The sequence below is a fragment of the Ovis canadensis genome, chromosome 2, assembly GCF_042477335.2.
Source record: "Ovis canadensis isolate MfBH-ARS-UI-01 breed Bighorn chromosome 2, ARS-UI_OviCan_v2, whole genome shotgun sequence".
NCBI classification, from domain to species: domain Eukaryota; kingdom Metazoa; phylum Chordata; class Mammalia; order Artiodactyla; family Bovidae; genus Ovis; species Ovis canadensis.
This window is the reverse complement of record NC_091246.1, coordinates 178,876,255-178,897,002: the sequence shown is the minus strand read 5'-3', so window position 1 is coordinate 178,897,002 and position 20,748 is coordinate 178,876,255. Positions and strand designations below refer to the sequence as shown.

Genomic DNA, 20,748 nt, shown 5'->3' with positions numbered 1-20,748 from the left:
TCAACTCCTGGTCTTGTTTTTGTTGACTGTATAGAGCTTCTCCATCTTTGGCTGCATAGAATATAACCAATCTGATTTCGGTGTTGACCATCTGGTGATGTCCATGTGTAAAGTCTCCTCTTGTGTTGTTGGAAGAGGGTGTTTGCTATGACCAGTGCATTTTCTTGGCAAAACTCTATTAGTCTTTGCCCTGCTTCATTCTGCATTCCAAGGCCAAATTTGCCTGTTACTCCAGGTGTTTCTTGACTTCCTACTTTTGCATTCCAGTCCCCTATAATGAAAATTAGAGATACCAAGGGAACATTTCATGCAAAGATGGGCTCGATAAAGGACAGAAATGGTATGGACCTAACAGAAGCAGAAGATATTAAGAGGAGGTGGCAAGAATACACAGAAGAACTGTACAAAAAAGATCTTCATGACCCAGATAATCATGATGATGTGATCACTAATCTAGAGCCAGACATCTTGGAAAGTGAAGTCAACTGGGCCTTAGGAAGCATCACTATGAACAAAGCTAGTGGAGGTGATGGAATTCCAGTTGAACTCTTTCAAATCCTGAAAGATGATGCTGTGAAAGTGCTGCACTCAATATGCCAGAAAGTGCTGCACTCAATATGCCAGCAAATTTGGAAAACTCAGCAGTGGCCACAGGACTGGAAAGGGGCAGTTTTCATTCCAATGCCAAAGAAAGGCAATGCCAAAGAATGCTCAAACTACCACACAATTGCACGCATCTCACATGCTAGTAAAGTAATGCTCAAAATTCTCCAAGCCAGGCTTCAGCAATACGTGAACCGTGAACTTCCTGATGTTCAAGCTGGTTTTAGAAAAGGCAGAGGAGCCAGAGATCAAATTGCCAACATCTGCTGAATCATGGAAAAAGCAAGAAGAGTTCCAGAAAAACATCTATTTCTGCTTTATTGACTATGCCAAAGCCTTTGACTGTGTGGATCACAAGAAACTGTGGAAAATTCTGAAAGAGATGGGAATACCAGACCACCTGACCTGCCTCTTGAGAAACCTGTATGCAGGTCAGGAAGCAACAGTTAGAACTGGACATGGAACAACAGACTGGTTCCAAATAGGAGAAGGAGTACGTCAAGGCTGTATATTGTCACCCTGCTTATTTAACTTCTATGCAGAGTACATCATGAGAAACGCTGGACTGGAAGAAACACAAGCTGGAATCAAGATTGCCAGGAGAAATATCAATAACTCAGATATGCAGATGACACCACCCTTATGGCAGAAAGTGAAGAGGAGCTAAAAAGCCTCTTGATGAAAGTGAAAGAGGAGAGTGAAATAGTTGGCTTAAAGCTCAACATTCAGAAAACGAAGATCATGGCATCTGGTCCCATCACTTCATGGGAAATAGATGGGGAAACAGTGGAAACAGTGTCAGACTTTATTTTTTTGGGCTCCAAAATCACTGCAGATGGTGACTGCAGCCATGAAATTAAAAGACGCTTACTCTTTGTAAAGAAAAGTTATGACCAACCTAGATAGTATATTCAAAAGTAAACATTACTTTGCCGACTAAAGTCCGCCTAGTCAAGGCTATGGTTTTTCCAGTAGTCATGTATGGATGTGAGAGTTGAACTGTGTAGAATGCTGAGCACTGAAGAATTGATGCTTTTGAACTGTGGTGTTGGAGAAGACTCTTGAGAGTCCCTTAGACTGCAAGGAGATTCAACCAGTCCATTCTGAAGGAGATCAGCTCTGGGATATCTTTGGAAGGAATGATGCTAAAGCTGAAACTCCAGTACTTTGGCCACCTCATGCGAAGAGTTGACTCATTGGAAAAGACTCTGATGCTGGGAGAGATTGGGGTCAGAAGGAGAAGGGGACGACAGAGATGGCTGGATGGCATCACTGACTCGATGTACGTGAGTCTGAGTGAACTCCGGGAGATGGTGATGAACAGGGAGGCCTGGCGTGCTGCAATTCATCGGGTCGCAAAGAGTTGGACACGACTGAGTGACTGAAATGAACTGAACTGAACTGAACTGGCCTTGTCTGAGGCAAGCCATAAATCCATACATCCATTTTGAATAGACTACTTCATGCCCTCCAGTAGGTTTACAATCTCAAGGCCACTCTGTTCTGCACATAGAAATGTAAATTTAAAAAAAAAAACTGTAGGAGAATTTGAAGATGGGGGCTAGGATAAGAAAAGGCTCAGGAATAACTGCAAGTAATGGAGGAAAAAATAGTAATTGACTGGAGAACTGAGCTGTGGCGGTTTCTCCTCTAGACCGAATAAGAAAACATAGCTCTTCTTTAAGTACATGCAGGAAGGCTCATGGAAAAGAAAAAGTAAGTGACCTAGTAATATACAGAGACTGGGTGACTGGCCTGTCCATAGAGATTTGCAAGTGGCCATGCTTAAAGACCCTATCCCAACCACAGTAGTGGTGGGTAACCAGGATGGGTTGGCCCAAGCCTTGGTCTAGTGTCACAAATTCCTCCAAAATTTTTAAGTTGAGAAAATGAACTCTCTCTTCTTTCCGTTCAGGATGCTCTAAGTATTTGAGTGGAGAGTTGCCATGCCCTGGTCATGCCTGGTGGAAGAAGCAGGAAGCAAGAGTAAACCTTTAGAGACAGAAACTGGAACAGAACAAATATCAAGTTCTGGTCCCTTCTCACTTAAGTGCCCTCCTGCTTTTCCTGGCAACATAGGCAACTACATTTGCTCTTCTGCCTAATTCAATCCAGTTTGTGTTGCTGGCATGGACAACTTAAACCTGATTAACTTCATCTCAGGGTACCATGATGATAAGCTCTGGGCCTTATCCACAGTGTCATGGAAACTACTTGAGCTGTGTGTAAGGAAAGTCATAGAAGCTCAGTTAAAGGGAATAAACTGCTAATGGCAAAAATAGGACAGATTGGCCAGATACTGCTGGTGTTGGAGCATCAAATGAGCAGATGGCTATGAAAATGGAAGGGAAGATAAATTTGACTTGAAGCACAATCCAAAAGACGTCCTCTCTTTCCCCTCCTAAATGTGGCTTCCAAAGGCTGGATGTAGCTTGGGCTGGATGATCTTCCTTGTTGCCACTGCAGATTTTAGAACCATGACTGGCATGTCATTATTGTCCATAAACACTTTTAGAATTCATGAAATAATTAGACCTGTGTGTAGGAAACTAAAAAGATATGACAGGGGATGGATATGAGCTGCAGAAGTTTGAGAAGCTGATGTTTATCTTTTGCTTCAAGAAGAAATATTTTATCTACCATGATAAAGTTTGGCAAAGGGGACTGCCATGAGAAGTAATAAACAGAATGCATGAATGACCTTCTGCTCTTATTAACTCATAAATGCTAATTCTGCTTTAGCATATAACTCTGGGTTGCTTGTGATATTTTTAGAACATCAAATTATATCACTTGTATGTTTTAACTTACCTGGTATCCATAACACCATGTGGACCAATAGAGTCAATGGGAGATATAGGCAAACATGAACAATAATGTTTGCATATCACTTCATTCAGGTGATAATCTAATTCTTGGAGTTATAGTAAAATCCTGAAAGGTTTACAAAGATATTATGCAAACAAGAGAACTACTTTTATCTTGAGAAGGATTGCAGCCCTGATAATGTTCATTTTCATAATGCAGATTTTTCAACTGCTTAAAAAAAGATGCCAGAATTATTAGCTTGAATATACAAATAAAAATAAACATAGCTTAGATATAGGAATAAATGCTATGTGAAATGCAACAAACTGATATTCTTTAGAATGATGAGAAAAATTAGCATTCCTGAAGCCTGATCTCCCTTCCATAAAACTTTTCACCTCTGGACCAAAATAAGAAATATCTACAGTTGATATGAATGTAGTTTATTTTTTTCTTAGCAAAGGAGCATTATAATTGAGACTGACAACTACCAAATACATTATTAAACCTATTTAGACATGAAAGGTTGGATTATATGTTCAAATAGCCCTCTGCTTCCTTATCTAGCATTATGATTACATTGGATGATAGTTTTTTTTATAAAAGTTTCTGAGCTCATCAGCTTATACAAATATTAACTGAATGATATTTTGTGACCAGAAAAACCACAGAGTCAAAAGGTTATAGTTTAAAACATAATACACAAATACATACAGATTTGTTTGATAATTTTCATAAGACTAAAATATTATTACAGTGAATAACCTATCATGTTAACTTGGTTTTGCAACAGAGAAAAATGAATTGCACAGATGTTTTCCCTAACACACACACACATACAAGCCCACACATAAGGACATTGCTAATTACTTTTTGCACTTTTAATGAGGCTAGAGACTTAACAGCCTAGTTTTAATTCTTACTGTATGTCTCCAAACGATCCTGCTAAATAAGAGGAGGCTGCATTCACTTAAGTAAAGTTAATTAAAATTCTTGAGGTTAATGAGATTAATTGAGCTAAGAAAATAATACCTAGTGTCCAGTGAAGCACGTAGTGAGATTATCAGCAAGAGAAAGTATCCTTTGCTTTGCCCTTTCAAAAAGTATGCTTTTGCTCTTTTTTATGTGAAAGCTGTTGTCGAGAAAAAAAAATTCCCTGCCATTTGTTAAATCCTTTGGGTGAGGATAATGGCAATAGGAAAATAAAATATCCTAAAGAAAGAGTGGCCTTCGGAGTCAAAAAAGAGAAATGTGTCTCCATAGACTGGATGGGCTTAACAAGATGTGTTTGATACTCTAAACCCATTGTACTGGGGTGCACTGAAATCCTTGCGGTTCTTTACTTCTCAGGATTGGGGTTCTGGTTTCCTCGTACTTACAGAGGTAAGAATGTTACCATTGTATGAGTAATAGAACTGATCACATCAGAAAATGGGGACTAGCTAGGATGCAACTCAAACAGGAATGAAAGCTTGAGAGCTTATTGGGATATGTGGCTTTGTTTCACTACTCTTTTTCTTTTTTTCCCAGTTGCAAGGTGTGAAAAGATAATAAAGATTAAAATCACACAACTCAGAACCTTCCAAAGGTCATGTAAGGCACTTTCTGAAAAAACGCTGGGCATTTGGTGAGACATAGTGATGGGGAGTTCCATTAACACATGAATGTTTACAAAGTTGGCAGGTTGGGATGTCCCCTCAGTCCTGGGATTGAATGACTGTGTTTACCTCATGATTATGGGCACATAACAGAAATGGCAGACCCCTGCAGATAAGTTTGATGCATTTTGGCACAGGAACGGAAGCCTCTAGGGCAACCAGGAGGCAATTGTGGAATACTCCAGTGCAAGTTCTGGAAAAATATATGTGTTGAAAGGAAATGCATTCACCCTTTTAGCAAGAGTATTGCCAATCTAGGATCAGAGTGTTCTATAACAGTAAAAAGTATAAATTATGACAAAAGGCAAGAATCCATACTGTGTTTACTAGCTAAAATGTGAATCCATATGTTATCCTAGTTTTTAAGGTTTCAATCTTGTTTTGGAAATGACTGGATAAATTTGCTTTATTTCCCCAGGGATTTGTCTTCAGGCTCCAATAGCATAGAATGCTTTTCAATCATTCAGTTAGTATTACTAAATATTTACACAACATTAAGACCTGGCATTTTTAAAGAAATGATATGAGGTGAAATTTCTACCGTGAAGGCAGTAAAAATTAGTATGTATATAACGTGCGTGCACACACACACACACACAGAAAGCCAGCAGTGCAACAGATACCAAAAATCTTCTTTTAGTCAGTGTCAGTAAATGATAAATAAAATAAACATTATGTTTCTTAGGAGCTATGTGGAACTTAGGAACTTATGTGCTAGCAACTTAGCACATAAGTTGCTAATGGTCAAGGAGAGTATTCTCAATAATTCAGATAAAATTTATGGAAATTGAAAATGTGATCCTGGGAGAGGTAAACATCATGTAAATAGAAAGGAAAGGAAATTGATGTCTTCTAAATCAACCTTATTGGCAGAAAAAACAAAAGGTTTCACTAGCAAGAGAATATTTGGCTCTTATCAGACCAGAAATCACACTTCAGGAAAGCCCTTAGTTCATGGCCTCTATAAAAGCAAGATAACCTGAGTTTGAGCTTTGTCCCTGAGGGTTGATAGTGTTGGTCTCATGGATTTAGATGAAGAACACTGATAAAGGGGACCATGATATGAAGAATTATGCCCACTGAGTATATATTGTGAGTGATGCTAATAAATCAGAAATTTAAAAGTAGGCCATATCAGTTTCCCAAAAGAGATTAACACCCCCCTTACACAAAAATAAAAACCAGAACCAAGGGACACAAGGACACTTTGGGAGGTGTGGGATAGTTCTATCACCTTGCTTATGGACACGGTAACACAGGGGTTCACATATATTCAAACTCCTCAAATTAAATGGGTGCAGTCCTTTCCGTATCAGATATACACAGAGGTAAAGAATCTGCCCGCCAATGCAGGAGATGCAGGAGATGCCAGTTCAGGGGATTTTCTGTTGGGAAAATCCCCTGGAGAAGGAAGTGGCAGTCCACTCCAGTATTCCTGCCTGGGAAATCCCATGGACAGAGGAGCCTAGCAGGCTATAGTCCATGGGGTTGCAAAGAACTGGACATGAGTGAGCACACACATACACGCACACATAAAAAAGAACATAACAATATACCTCAGTAAAGGTATATTTAAAAGTTGAAAAGGAGATTAAAACCTACTTCTAATTGAAATGAACAAAGTCCCTGTGGAATAAACCACCCTCTCCAGAAAGCCTGAAGCCAAGCCAGCACCACAAGCATTTCTGAGCTGTTTGTGATGTCGGAGCATGTCCTGGCTGGGTTCCCTGTACCCTCAACCCCTGCTGCCCCACTGGGAACACAGGAAACTGACATGTTTCAAGTTGCACTTTCCTTTCCAGACAGATACCAGAGAGATTGGAGGGGAGATGAAGTAAATAGCAGTTCAATTTAATTTTAGTAGCTTGCAAGGGATGAATAAGGAACTTGGGAATGAGTTCAGTGCTTTTTGCTAGTTCTACTAAAGCCTGACATCAGTTTTCCTTACCAGAATAGCTTGTTTAAATAATACTCTATGCTCTAATGACACTGGTTTTTCTTTCTATTGTTATGTTCATTGAACTGACCTAGTTGATAGACAGTTTTTATGTGTGTATATTAAGGGTGATTAGTAATAAGGCCACTAATAATTACTTTGTTGAACAGTTCCTTTTCTGTGAGTATATACATTCTCATTTTAATTTGTTTTCAAGTATTATATACTTCTCTATATTATTATACAAGTATAATAAAAAAAGGACTGATGGTGAAAATTGGCCTACTTTCCTCCATTTAGCATCTCACATCCCAAATACAACCCCTTTTTAATGATTTTTGTATTTCATTTCTTCCTTTCTCCGTCTTTGACTGGATAAGCGTTCACATGGTTCATAAATTATAACAAAATACAGGAGACATATAATATACAGTGATGAATGGCCTTGCACTCAACCCTGCTCTCATCCATCCCCTTCCTGCCTCCTGTCCTGCTCTTGGCAACCACTTTATTACTTTCTCGTGCTAAATTGCTTCAGTCATGCCCATCTCTTTGCAATCCCATGAACATTTGTCCATGGAATTTTCCAGGCAAGAATTCTGGAGTGGGGTGCCATGCCCTCCCCTCCAGGGAACCTTTCCAACCAAGGGATTGAACCCGTATCTCTTATGTCTCCTGCGCTGACAGGCGAGTTCTTTACCACTAGTACCACCTGGAAAGTCCTGATTACTTCCTTACCTACCTCCATTGTAGAGATAGCATTATGGCTACCAATCACCAAGTATATATCCTTACCCCCCTCCCTTTCTGATGCTTTAGTCTCTAGGTCAAGAGAAATGAAGTATGTCTTATGCTCTGCCTCCTGCTCTGAGTCCTTGGGCAAGTAGCTTCTACTTCTGGATCTTTCTCCTCATGTCTGTAAAAGGAACAACAGGGTCTCAAACAGAACTCAAACAGTGTTTTGAGTTCTGAAATCCTATGGTTCTGTGTCAAACTGCTTACTTTCTCCAGGAGTCATTGACCAAGTCTTTCATGTTGGCAGATGTCCAGAATCTACTCGGCCAGAAACCGTCCGCGCTTGTCTGCTCCCGTGCAAAAAAGACTGTCTCGTGACTGCTTTCAGTGAGTGGACTCCCTGCCCAAGGCTGTGCCAGCCAGGTAGGTGGATGCTGTTTCCTTACTGCTCTCTGCTTCCTGACCACTTGATTGCCTCCTCCATTACTGAGTCAGTGAGAGATGGGGGAGCAAGGGCTCCCTTCTTTTCCTTTTGCATATAACCCAGGCAATGAAGTTTGTAAAATTTGTAAATGAAGTCTTAGCTTTCTAGAACCATTATGATTGGCAGGGAAAATATATTTGGTTCTTCTATGCCATGATTTTACAGCTGTGTGCTGTAGGAGTTCTTGTCTTTTGTTAACACTGTTGTTGTATTTTGAACAGCCATTTAAATGTGGCATGAATACCATCACAATTTATTTGTGGATCCTGTGTGCTTAAGCCTGACTCCAGGCATCTTCATTAGAATGCAGGGCCTTAAGCACTATGCATACATCACTGATAAATATAAGCCTATGGAAGAAGAGGGGCCAATACATGAAAAAGTATTGAACAGGTGCAGAAGTCAGAAATATATGATTTGTATTTTTTTACTCTTAATGGTGATGCTTTATACATGTGGATATATTTGGAATGCTATGATCCAGGATATTTAATAGCTAAGTCCTGACAAACACAGAGGAGCATTTTTGTAAAATGACTGCCTTTCTTAGAATGGGTCTTCTCCCCCACACCTGTTTCAGTTCCCTGATGAGCTAGTTCCTGTGGAAATACAAGAACTCCTAGTTCTAAGGCCCTGTTTTGACCTAAGACCTGGAATTAACAACTTGATCCCTTTTCCATAGTCTCATACTCTTGTCTTGGGACCTATGGATCTCACTGTTACCAGAGTAAGAAAAGGCACACCCAGGAGAAGGAAGGATGGAAGAGCATCAACACTAGTGCTCAAAGCAAAGTGGGTATCATCCACACCTCCCCGGCCTTGTCTTGGCAATAGCATCCTCTCACCCAGGGCCTGGCTCTTCCTGTGTCTCTGCATCAGCCTCCTGGAAGAAGGGAAAGGAAAGCAGGTCATTCTGCACAGAGAGAACCTGCCACAAATGCTGAGCTTATTAATATGTTTCCTCAGAAGTCCAGCCTTGTGCATCTAGGATCCCCCGGTTGTTCTTTGACTGACACGTCTTCACGGCAGTGACATGATGTTATGGCAAGCACTGACACAGATCTGTCTGCCGCTTCAAACCACCTCTCAGTGATTGGCAAGGGGGCAGTGACGGCTCTTGAAGGTTATCATCATCAATGTCTTATATTGCGCTGGTGAAGTACCCACATAAAGTTTTTCTGACTGTACCATTTCATCTTTGTAATGATCTTCTGTCACAGTGTTAACAGGGTAGCATCCAGTAAATGTTGCTTATGGGTAGAATCAGAACTAAACATATTGAATATAGAAGAACTTGGAAAATACAGTGGGATATTTATCTGACCTTTTGAGGGGTAGAGACAGCAACCTCTTTTAGGAACTCTCCAAAACTTGTTTTCCTAAATAAAAATTCAAAGTAATTGAGCTGGATGAACAGGGTTTGTGAAGTAGCCAGGGGAATGTTATTTACAAACAGAATGGGACAGAAAAACTGTGATCTTTATTCTGAACCATTTGAAAGGCAACATCTAGGAGGATGGATTTTGAAGTTTAAATAGTAATGTATCTGAATAACATTCAAGCTTTTAAAGATAAGTCTTGGAAAAATGCAGGAAGATAAAATAATATATGAAGATGGAGGTTTATTGAAATGCAGCTGTTTATTTTAGTTTCTGTCTCATAAGAGATTAGCATAATTCCTCTGTTAAATGGCTTTAAGAAAGGAAAAGGTTAAATTAAAAATAATACCCTTCTGGCAGCCAGATATTGGTGTTTGAGCTGTCAAGGTCCCTTGACACTTAAGGAGGCATATTAGTTTTGTTGAGTCTTTGTGCCCCAGTGGCCAGAGATTACTTTAGCTACTGCTATTGCATGCATTCTATTAGTACTTTTGAGAAAATTCTCTCTGCTGCATGAGCGTCTTCTCCTAGCACTGTGTAAGGATGGAGGACTCATAAGCCAGTGAAATAATTGCTCTTCCAGCAATTTCAGATTTTACTCCAACTTCCAGAGATTCAATTAGTTATTTAAATAGTTGGCATTATAATGAAAATAGTTCTAAGCCTCTGTGGTCTCTTTTTAGCCTCCAATTTTTCAACTCTAGATAATTCTTTTCACAGCCAGACAGTCAGGGGACCTGGAGAAGCATAGATTAAATTTTCAGATTTCTTTCAGCTTCAATCCTATTTACCCTGATGTTTAGTTCATACTTTGGGACCAATATATTATTAAATAACTGTGGGTTAATTAGGGGAGACTATGATAGGGAGGTTATTGGAGGAACTGGTATTGCTAATTCTATGATTTTCAAATTGTATCGACTCTGAATCACCTTGAAGCATTATGAAAATGCAGGTTTTCAGCTCCATGGCTAGAAATTCTGATTCAGTAAGTATGGGATGTTTCTAATTTTTGTGCTGTAAGAAGTCACAGCTGAATGGTGATGTATTATAGTTTCACCCTTAAGATAAAAAAGAATCATAAATCTGTGAGCAAATGCTACTTGAACTCTAGGCACACAGCCTGTTTTTCAGCTTCCTGAGTGCACCATATTCTTCCCAGCTTAAGCATGCTGGAGTATGGTGGCTAAGAACAGAGGTGCTGGAGGCAGATGGCCAGAGCTGAGTTCCAAGTTTTGCTCTGTGACAGTGAATGCATTCTTTAATCTCTCTGTGCCTCAGTTTCCTTGTCTGTAGAACAGGGTTCATAACTGCCCCTACCAAAAAGGAAAATACTTAGAGCCCACACTGCTTTGAATGGAGTAGTATTCCTGTTGGGGCAAGTATTCCTGTCATTGTTCCAAGCCTCTGCATCTGCCTTGTGGGATGCTGGAGCTGTGTTCAGCTACCTCTCCTTGGTCCTCCAAACTCTGTCTCAGCACAGAACTGCTGTAGCAGCCTTTTTTGAGGGATGTTATGTTCATCTTCCTAACTTCATTGGACCCTCCCCATTCTCTCCCCATCCACATTAACTAGATCATCCTACAGCATCCTACATATCCCCTTTATGACACTCCTGTACTTATCCTTCCAGGTTGATGTTGCCTTCCTAGACTACAAGTCCACAAATGCAGGGGCCACTTCTGTCATCTTCACCACAAGATTCTTTAAACCTGGCATAGTGTAGGGTATAGTTGTCACTGAATCAATATTTTTTTGAATGGACAGATGTGCCATAAAGAGAGAGGAAAGTGTGTCTTTGAATCCAGGAAGTAGATTCTCTGTTCTTGAGAATGTCCTTCAAAACATACTTTGGAAAATAATGTTTTAAAGCAATACTTATCAAATGTAAATGCTTATACAAGTCCCCAGAGGATCTTATTAAAATATTATGTAAGATCTAATTCAGTAGACCTGGACAGGACCTGGAATTAGACCTTGGTATAAGCTCCCGGGTGATACCTGTATGTTGATTACAAAACTCCAGAGGTAAGGGTAGGGTAAGTTAGACATTTTTGACCAAGGAAAAGACCTGACCAAAGCTATAAGGTGAAAAGTGTAGACTAGGGACAGACTAAAAGATGAGGACACCAGTAGTGTGGGTTGAGGGGTGGAAAGAAGTGATTTAGCCTAAGTTGAAAGGTGAGAATGGGATGGGGTGGCAACTCAACTAGTGAGGACGGAGGATGCGAAGATGGATGAGTATGAGAAGAGTTTACATTCCTACCCCCAAATTTTCCTACACAATGGGATCATTTAGTGATCTCTAAAATGTCCCAGTGCATGGATCCTACTGCAAGACATTATGATTTAATGCGTTTTTTTCTGTGACCAAGGAAATTGCATGATTACATTGACTCCAAAACCAAATCCATTCTAAACCTCTCAGAAAGCCAATGTGGCTTCCTAAGGGCAGACTATCCTCAGAGTGATTTGGGTCTTAGCAATGGATAAGTTGTATCAGGTTTTATTTGGTCCTGGCTGGGTTTATGATCCAGATTCTTACAACTTAAAAGTATTCTCAAGCCATGAATAATCTCCAACTTGTAGCTAGTCATGCTTCCCATCTTTTTATTCCTGTTCATCTGAGTATCTCCTTAATGGATTAATGGTAGTCCCACATTCTTCTAAGCAGAATGTGGGATAGCAAATAGCTATCAAGCTGCAGTCCTATTGTGGACTCTCCAAATTTTAAGTCCCAGTAAAAACATTAGTCAAATAATCAAGAATCATTTGGTGATGTTCTTGTTAATTTCTCTATTCTTCCTTCTGTCTGTAAAGCAAGTCAGTCAGTTCAGTTTCTTAGTCATGTCCGACTCTTTGTGACCCCATGGACTGCAGCACCCAAACCTTCCCAGTCCATTACCAATTCCCCAATCTTGCTCAGACTCATGTCCTTCAAGATGGTGATGCCATCTGACATCTGATCCTCTGTCATCCTCCTCCTGCTTTCAATCTTTCCCAGCATCAGGGTCTTTTCCAATGAGTCAGTTCTTCACATTAGGAGGCCAGAGTATTGCAGTTTCAGCTTCAGCAACAGTCCTTTCAATGTATATTCAGAATTGATTTCTTTTAGAATTGATTGGTTTGATCTTGCAACCCAAGGGACTCTCAAGGGTCTTCTCCAACACCACAGTTCAAAAGCATCGATTCTTCGGTGCTCAACTTTTTCACAGTGCAACTCTCACATCCATACATAACTACTGAAAAAAACCATAGTTTTGGCTAGACGAAACTTTGTGGGTAAAGTAATGTCTCTGCTTTTTAATATGCTGTCTAGGTTTGTCATAGCTTTTCTTCTAAGGAGCAAGTGTCTTTTAATTTCATGGCTGCAGTCACCATTTGCAGTGATTTTGGAGCCCATGAAAATAAAATCTGTCACTGTTTCCATTATTTCCCATCTATTTGCCATGAATTGATGGGACTGGATGTCATCATCTTAGTTTTTTGAATGTTGAGTTTTAAGCCAGCTTTTTCACTCTCCTCTTTCACTTTCATCAAGACGCTTTTTAGTTCCTCTTTGCTTCTTGTCATAAGGGTGGTGTCATCTGCATGTCTAAGGTTATTGATATTTCTCCCAGCAATCTTGATTTAAGTTTGTGCTTCCTCAAGTCTGGCATTTCTTATGATGTACTCTGCATGTAGTTAAATAAGCAAAGTGACAATATACGGCCTTGACGTACTCCTTTCCCAATTTGAAACCAGTCCATTGCAGGTCTGATTGTAACTGCTGTTTCTTGATCTGCATACAGATTTCTCAGGAGGCATATAAGTTTATCTGGTATTTCCATCTCTTTGAGAATTTTCCACAGCTTGTGTTGTGATCCACAAAGTCAAAGGCTTTAGTGTAGTCAATGAAGCAGAAGTAAATGTTTTTTTCTGGAATTCTCTTGCTTTTTCTATGATCCAATGGATGTTGGCAATTTGATCTCTGGATCCTTTCCCTTTCTAGATCCAGCTTGAATATCTGCAAGTTCTTGGTTCACGTACTGCTGAATCCTAGCTTGGAGAATTTTGAGCATTAGTTTGCTAGCATGTGAGATGGACAGAGGAGCACGGTGGGCTGCAGTCCGTGGGTCGTGAAGAGTCGGACACAACTGAGTAACTTCACTTTCACTTTTCACTTTCATACATTGGAGAAGGAAATGGCAACCCACTCCAGTGTTCTTGCCTGGAGAATCCCAGGGATGGGGGAGCCTGGTGGGCTGCTGTCTATGGGGTCTCACAGAGTCGGACATGACTGAAGCAACTTAGCAGCAGAGATAAGTGCCGTTGTGCAGTAGTTAAAACATTCTTAGGCATTGCCTTTCTTTGGGATTGGAGTGAAAACTGCCCTTTTCCAGTCCTATGGCTACTACTGAGTTTTCCAAATTTGCTGGCATATTGAGTGCAGCACTTTCACAGCATCATCTTTTAAGATCTGAAATATCTCAGCTGGAATTCCATCACCTCCACTAGCTTTGTTTTTAGTGATGCTTTCTAAGGCCTGCTTGACTTTGCACTCCAAGATGTCTGGCTCTAGGTGAATGATCACACCATCGTTCTTATCTGGGTCATTAAGATCTTTTTTACATAGTTCTTTTGTGCATCCTTGCTGCCTCTTCTTAATATCTTCTGCTTCTGTTAGGTCCATACCATTTATGTCCTTTATTGGGCCCATCTTTGAATGAAATGTTCCCTCGGTATCTCTAATTTTCTTTCTTTCTTTTTTTTACTTTTATTTTTTATTTTTATTTATTTATTTTTTTATTTTAAAATCTTTAATTCTTACATGTGTTCCCAAACATGAACCCCCCTCCCACCTCCCTCCCCATAACATCTCTCTGGGTCATCCCCATGCACCAGCCCCAAGCATGCTGTATCCTGCGTCAGACATAGACTGGCGATTTAATTCTTACATGATAGTATACATGTTAGAATGCCATTCTCCCAAATCATCCCACCCTCTCCCTCTCCCTCTGAGTCCAAAAGTCCGTTATATACATCTGTGTCTTTTTTCCTGTCTTGCATACAGGGTCGTCATTGCCATCTTTCTAAATTCCATATATATGTGTTAGTATACTGTATTGGTGTTTTTCTTTCTGGCTTACTTCACTCTGTATAATCGGCTCCAGTTTCATCCATCTCATCAGAACTGATTCAAATGAATTCTTTTTAATGGCTGAGTAATATTCCATTGTGCATATGTACCACTGCTTTCTTATCCATTCGTCTGCTGATGGACATCTAGGTTGTTTCCATGTCCTGGCTATTATAAACAGTGCTGCGATGAACATTGGGGTACATGTGTCTCTTTCAATTCTGGTTTCCTCGGTGTGTATGCCCAGCAGTGGGATTGCTGGGTCATAAGGTAGTTCTATTTGCAATTTTTTAAGGAATCTCCACACTGTTCTCCATAGTGGCTGTACTAGTTTGCATTCCCACCAACAGTGTAGGAGGGTTCCCTTTTCTCCACACCCTCTCTGGCATTTATTGCTTGCAGATTTTTGGATCGCAGCCATTCTGAATGGTGTGAAGTGGTACCTCATTGTGGTTCTGATTTGCATTTCTCTAATAATGAGTGATGTTGAGCATCTTTTCATGTGTTTGTTAGCCATCCATATGTCTTCTTTGGAGAAATGTCTATTTAGTTCTTTGGCCCATTTTTTGATTGGGTCGTTTATTTTTCTGGAATTGAGCTGCATAAGTTGCTTGTATATTTTTGAGATCAGTTGCTTGTCAGTTGCTTCATTTGCTATTATTTTCTCCCATTCAGAAGGCTGTCTTTTCACCTTGCTTATAGTTTCCTTTGTTGTGCAGAAGCTTTTAATTTTCATTAGATCCCATTTGTTTATTTTTGCTTTTATTTCCAGAATTCTGGGAGGTGGATCATAGAGGATCCTGCTGTGATTTATGTCGGAGAGTGTTTTGCCTATGTTCTCCTCTAGGAGTTTTATAGTTTCTGGTCTTACATTTAGATCTTTAATCCATTTTGAGTTTATTTATTTTTGTGTGCAGTGTTAGAAAGTGATCTAGTTTCATTCTTTTACAAGTGGTTGACCAGTTTTCCCAGCACCACTTGTTAAAGAGATTGTCTTTACTCCATTGTATATTCTTGCCTCCTTTGTCAAAGATAAGTTGTCCATATGTGTGTGGATTTATCTCTGGGCTTTCTATTTTGTTCCATTGATCTATATGTCTGTCTCTGTACCAGTACCATACTGTCTTGATGACTGTGGCTTTGTAGTAGAGCCTGAAGTCAGGCAAGTTGATTCCTCCAGTTCCATTCTTATTTCACAAGATTGCTTTGGCAATTCGAGGTTTTTTGTATTTCCATACAAATCTGAAAATTATTTGTTCTAGTTCTGTGAAAAATATGGCTGGTAGCTTGATAGGGATTGCATTGAATTTGTAAATTGCTTTGGGTAGTATACTCATTTTTACTATATTGATTCTTCTGATAGATGAACATGGTATATTTCTCCATCTATTAGTGTCCTTTTGATTTCTTTCATCAGTGTTTTATAGTTTTCTATATATAGGTCTTTAGTTTCTTTAGGTAGATATATTCCTAAGTATTTTATTCTTTTCATTGCAATGGTGAATTTCTTTTTCTACTTTCTCATTATTAGTGTATAGGAATGCAAGGGATTTCTGTGTGTTGATTTTATATCCTGCAACTTTACTATATTCATTGATTAGCTCTAGTAATTTTCTGGTGGAGTCTTTAGGGTTTTCTATGTAGAGGATCATGTCATCTGCAAACAGTGAAAGTTTTACTTCTTCTTTTCCAATTTGGATTCCTTTTATTTCTTTTTCTGCTCTGATTGCTGTGGCCAAAACTTCCAGAACTATGTTGAATAGTAGTGGTGAAAGTGGGCACCCTTGTCTTGTTCCTGACTTTAGGGAAAATGCTTTCAATTTTTCACCATTGAGGATAATGTTTGCTGTGGGTTTGTCATATGTAGCTTTTATTATGTTGAGGTATGTTCCTTCTATTCCTGCTTTCTGGAGAGTTTTTATCACAAATGGATGTTGAATTTTGTCAAAGGCCTTCTCTGCATCTATTGAGATAATCATATGTTTTTTATTTTTCAATTTGTTAATGTGGTGAATTGCATTGATTGATTTGTGGATATTGAAGAATCCTTGCATCCCTGGGATAAAGCCCATTTGGTCATGGTGTATGATCTTTTTAATGTTTTGTTGGATTCTGATTGCTAGAATTTTGTTGAGGATTTTTGCATCTATGTTCATCAGTGATATTGGCCTGTAGTTTTCTTTTTTTGTGACATCTTTGTCAGGTTTTGGTATTAGGGTGATGGTGGCCTCATAGAATGAGTTTGGAAGTTTACCTTCCTCTGCAATTTTCTGGAAGAGTTTGAGTAGGATAGGTGTTAGCTCTTCTCGAAATTTTTGGTAGAATTCAGCTGTGAAGCCGTCTGGACCTGGGCTTTTGTTTGCTGGAAGATTTCTGATTACAGTTGCAATTTCCCTGCTTGTGATGGGTCTGTTAAGATTTTCTATTTCTTCCTGGTTCAGTTTTGGAAAATTGTACTTTTCTAAGAATTTGTCCATTTCTTCCACGTTGTCCATTTTATTGGCATACAACTGCTCATAGTAGTCTCTTATGATCCTTTGTATTTCTGTGTTGTCTGTTGTGATCTCTCCATTTTCATTTCTAATTTTATTGATTTGATTTTTCTCTCTTTGCTTCTTGATGAGTCTGGCTAGTGGTGTCAATTTTATTTATCCTTTCAAAGAACCAGCTTTTGGCTTTGTTGAGTTTTGCTATGGTATCTTTTGTTTCTTTTGCATTCATTTCTGCCCTAATTTTTAAGATTTCTTTCCTTCTACTAACTCTGGGGTTCTCCCATTCTTCCTTTTGTGGTTGCTTTAGTTGTAGAGTTAGGTTATTTATTTGGCTTTTTTCTTGTTTCTTGAGGTATGCCTGTATTGCTATGAACTTTCCTCTTAGCACTGCTTTTATAGTGTCCCACAGGTTTTGGGTTGTTGTGTTTTCATTTTCATTAGTTTCTATGCATATTTTGATTTCTTCTGTGATTTGTTGGTTATTCAGAAGTGTGTTGTTCAACCTCCATATGTTGGAATTTTTAATAGTTTTTCTCCTGTAATTGAGATCTAATCTTAATGCATTATGGTCAGAAAAGATGCTTGGAATGATTTCAATTTTTTTGAATCAATCAAGGTTAAATTTATGGCCCAGGATGTGATCTATCCTGGAGAAGGTTCCATGAGCACTTGAAAAAAAGGTGAAATCCATTGTTTTGGGGTGAAATGTCCTATAGATATCAATTAGGTCTAACTGATCTAATGTATCATTTAAAGTTTGCGTTTCTTTGTTAATTTTCTGTTTAGTTGATCTATCCATAGGTGTGAGTGGGGTATTAAAGTCTCCCACTATTATTGTGTTATTGTTGATTTCCCGTCATACTTGTTAGCATTTGCTTACATATTGCGGTGCTCCTATATTGGGTGCATATATATTTATAATTGTTATATCCTCTTCTTGGATTGATCCTTTGATCATTATGTAGTGGCCTTCTTTGTCTCTTTTCACAGCCTTTGTTTTAAAGTCTATTTTATCGGATATGAGTATTGCCACTCCTGCTTTCTTTTGGTCTCTATTTGCATGGTATATCTTTTTCCAGCCCTTCACTTTCAGTCTGTATATGTCCCTTGTTTTGAGGTGGGTCTCTTGTAAGCAGCATATAGAGCGGTCTTGTTTTTGTATCCATTCGGCCAGTCTTTGCCTTTTGGTTGGGGCATTCAACCCATTTACGTTTAAGGTAATTATTGATAAGTATGATCCCGTTACCATTTACTTTATTGTTTTGGGTTTGGGTTTATACACCCTTTTTGTGTTTCCTGTCTAGAGAATATCCTTTAGAATTTGTTGGAGAGCTGGTTTGGTGGTGCTGAATTCTCTCAGCTTTTGCTTGTCTGTAAAGCTTTTGATTTCTCCTTCATATTTGAATGAGATCCTTGCTGGGTACAGTAATCTGGGCTGTAGGTTATTGTCTTTCATCACTTTAAGTATGTCTTGCCATTCCCTCCTGGCCTGAAGAGTTTCTGTTGAAAGATCAGCTGTTATCCTTATGGGAATCCCCTTGTGTGTTATTTGTTGTTTTTCCCTTGCTGCTTTTAATATTTGTTCTTTGTGTTTGATATTTGTTAATTTGATTAATATGTGTCTTGGGGTGTTTCACCTTGGGTTTATCCTATTTGGAACTCTCTGTGTTTCTTGGACTTGGGTGATTATTTCCTTCCCCATTTTAGGGAAGTTTTAAACTATTATCTCCTCAAGGATTTTCTCATGATTGTTCTTTCTGTCTTCTTCTTCTGGGACTCCTATAATTCGAATGTTGGAGCGTTTCATATTGTCCTGGAGGTCTCTGAGATTGTCCTTGTTTCTTTTAATTCGTTTTTCTTGTTTCCTCTCTGATTCATTTATTTCTACCATTCTATCTTCTATTTCACTAATCCTATCTTCTGCCTCCGTTATTCTACTATTTGTTGCCTCCAGAGTGTTTCTGATCTCATTTACTGCGTTATTCATTATATTTTGACTCTTTTTTATTTCTTCTAGGTCCTTGCTAAACCTTTCTTGCATCTTCTCAATCCTTGTCTCTAGGCTATTTATCTGTGATTCCATTTTGATTTCAAGATTTTGGATCATTTTCACTATCAATATTCGGAATTCCTTCTCCGGTAGATTCCCTACTTCTTCCTCTTTTGTTTGGTTTGGTGGGCAACTCTCCTGTTCCTTTACCTGCTGAGTATTCCTCTGTCACTTTATCTTGGTTATATTGCTGCATTTGGGGTAGCCTTTTTATATTCTGGTAATTTGTGGGGTTCTCTTTATTATGGAGCTTCCTCACTGTGGGTGGGGTTCTATCAGTGGCTTGTCAAGGTTTCCTGGTTAGGGAGGCTTGTGTTGGAGTTCTGGTGGGTGGAGCTGGGTTTCTTCTCTCTGGAGTGCAGTGGAGTGACCAGTAATGGGTTATGAGACATCAAAGGTTTTGGAATAATTTTGAGCTGCCTGTATATTGAAGCTTAGGGGAGTGTTCCTGTGTTGCTGGAGAATTTGTGTGGTATGTCTTATTTTGGAACTTGTTGGCCCTTGGGTGGAGCTTGGTTTTGGTATAGGTATGAAGGCATTTGATGAGCTCCTGTTGCTTAATGTTCCCTGAATTCAAGAGTTCTCTAATGTTTTCAGGCTTTGGATTTAAGCCTCCTGCTTCTGGTTTTCAGTTTTATTTTTACAGTAGCCTCTAGACTTCTCCATCAATACAGCACCAATGATAAAACTTCTAGGTTAAAGATGAAAAGTTTCTCCACATTGAGGGACACTCAGAGAGGTTCACTGAGTTACAAGGAGAAAAGAAGATGGAGGGGGTAGTTAGAGGTAACTGGAATGGGATGCAGTGAGATCAAAAGAGGAGAGAGCAAGCTAGCCAGTAGTCACTTCCTTATGTGCTCTCTATAGTCTGGACTGCTCAGAGGTATTTACGGAGTTATACGGGGAAGAGGAGAGGGAGGAAGTAGACAGAGGTGACCAGGAGGATAAGAGAGAGGAATGAGAAGGAGAGAGACAAATCCTGCCAGTAACCAGTTCCTTAGGTGTTCTCCAGCGTCTGGAACACCCAGAGATTCACAGAGTTGGATAGAGAAGAGATGGGGGAGAAAAGAGACAGAGGCCACCTGGTGGAGAAAAAGGAGAGTCCAAAGGAGGAGAGAGTGGTCAAGCCAGTAATCTCGCTCTCAGGTAAACTTGGGTAGTGAAGTTTGGGTTTTTAAATGTACAAAATTGACAACAAAAACCTAAGAGCAAAGATTAAAAATCTAGAGTAGAGGTTGGATTTTCAAAAATACAATATTAAAGAAAAGAAGCAGGAAGAAAAAGGAAGAAAGAAAAAAAAAAAGAATTATTTAAAAAAAAAAAAAACACACCATCAACCATCCAAAGACTTTATAAGGTGTTTGCCTAAAAAAAAAAAAAAAAAAGTCTCTTTTTTTAAATAGTAATAGTAGGTTATAGAAATAAAAATTAGAGGAGAAACAGAAGACTTAACAATTAAAAAAAGTTAGAAAAGAAAAAAAAAA

General features: G+C 39.1%; 1 protein-coding gene across 1 annotated transcript in view; it reads left to right on the top strand.

Annotated features, from left to right (window-relative positions):
* Positions 1-20,748, top strand: part of THSD7B (thrombospondin type 1 domain containing 7B) — a 1,055,806-nt gene that overhangs the window by 557,829 nt on the left and 477,229 nt on the right. The window contains exon 10 of the mRNA XM_069574436.1: positions 8,048-8,163. Within this exon, the coding sequence (XP_069430537.1) occupies positions 8,048-8,163 (116 nt within the window). The remainder of the gene's footprint in view (positions 1-8,047; positions 8,164-20,748) is intronic.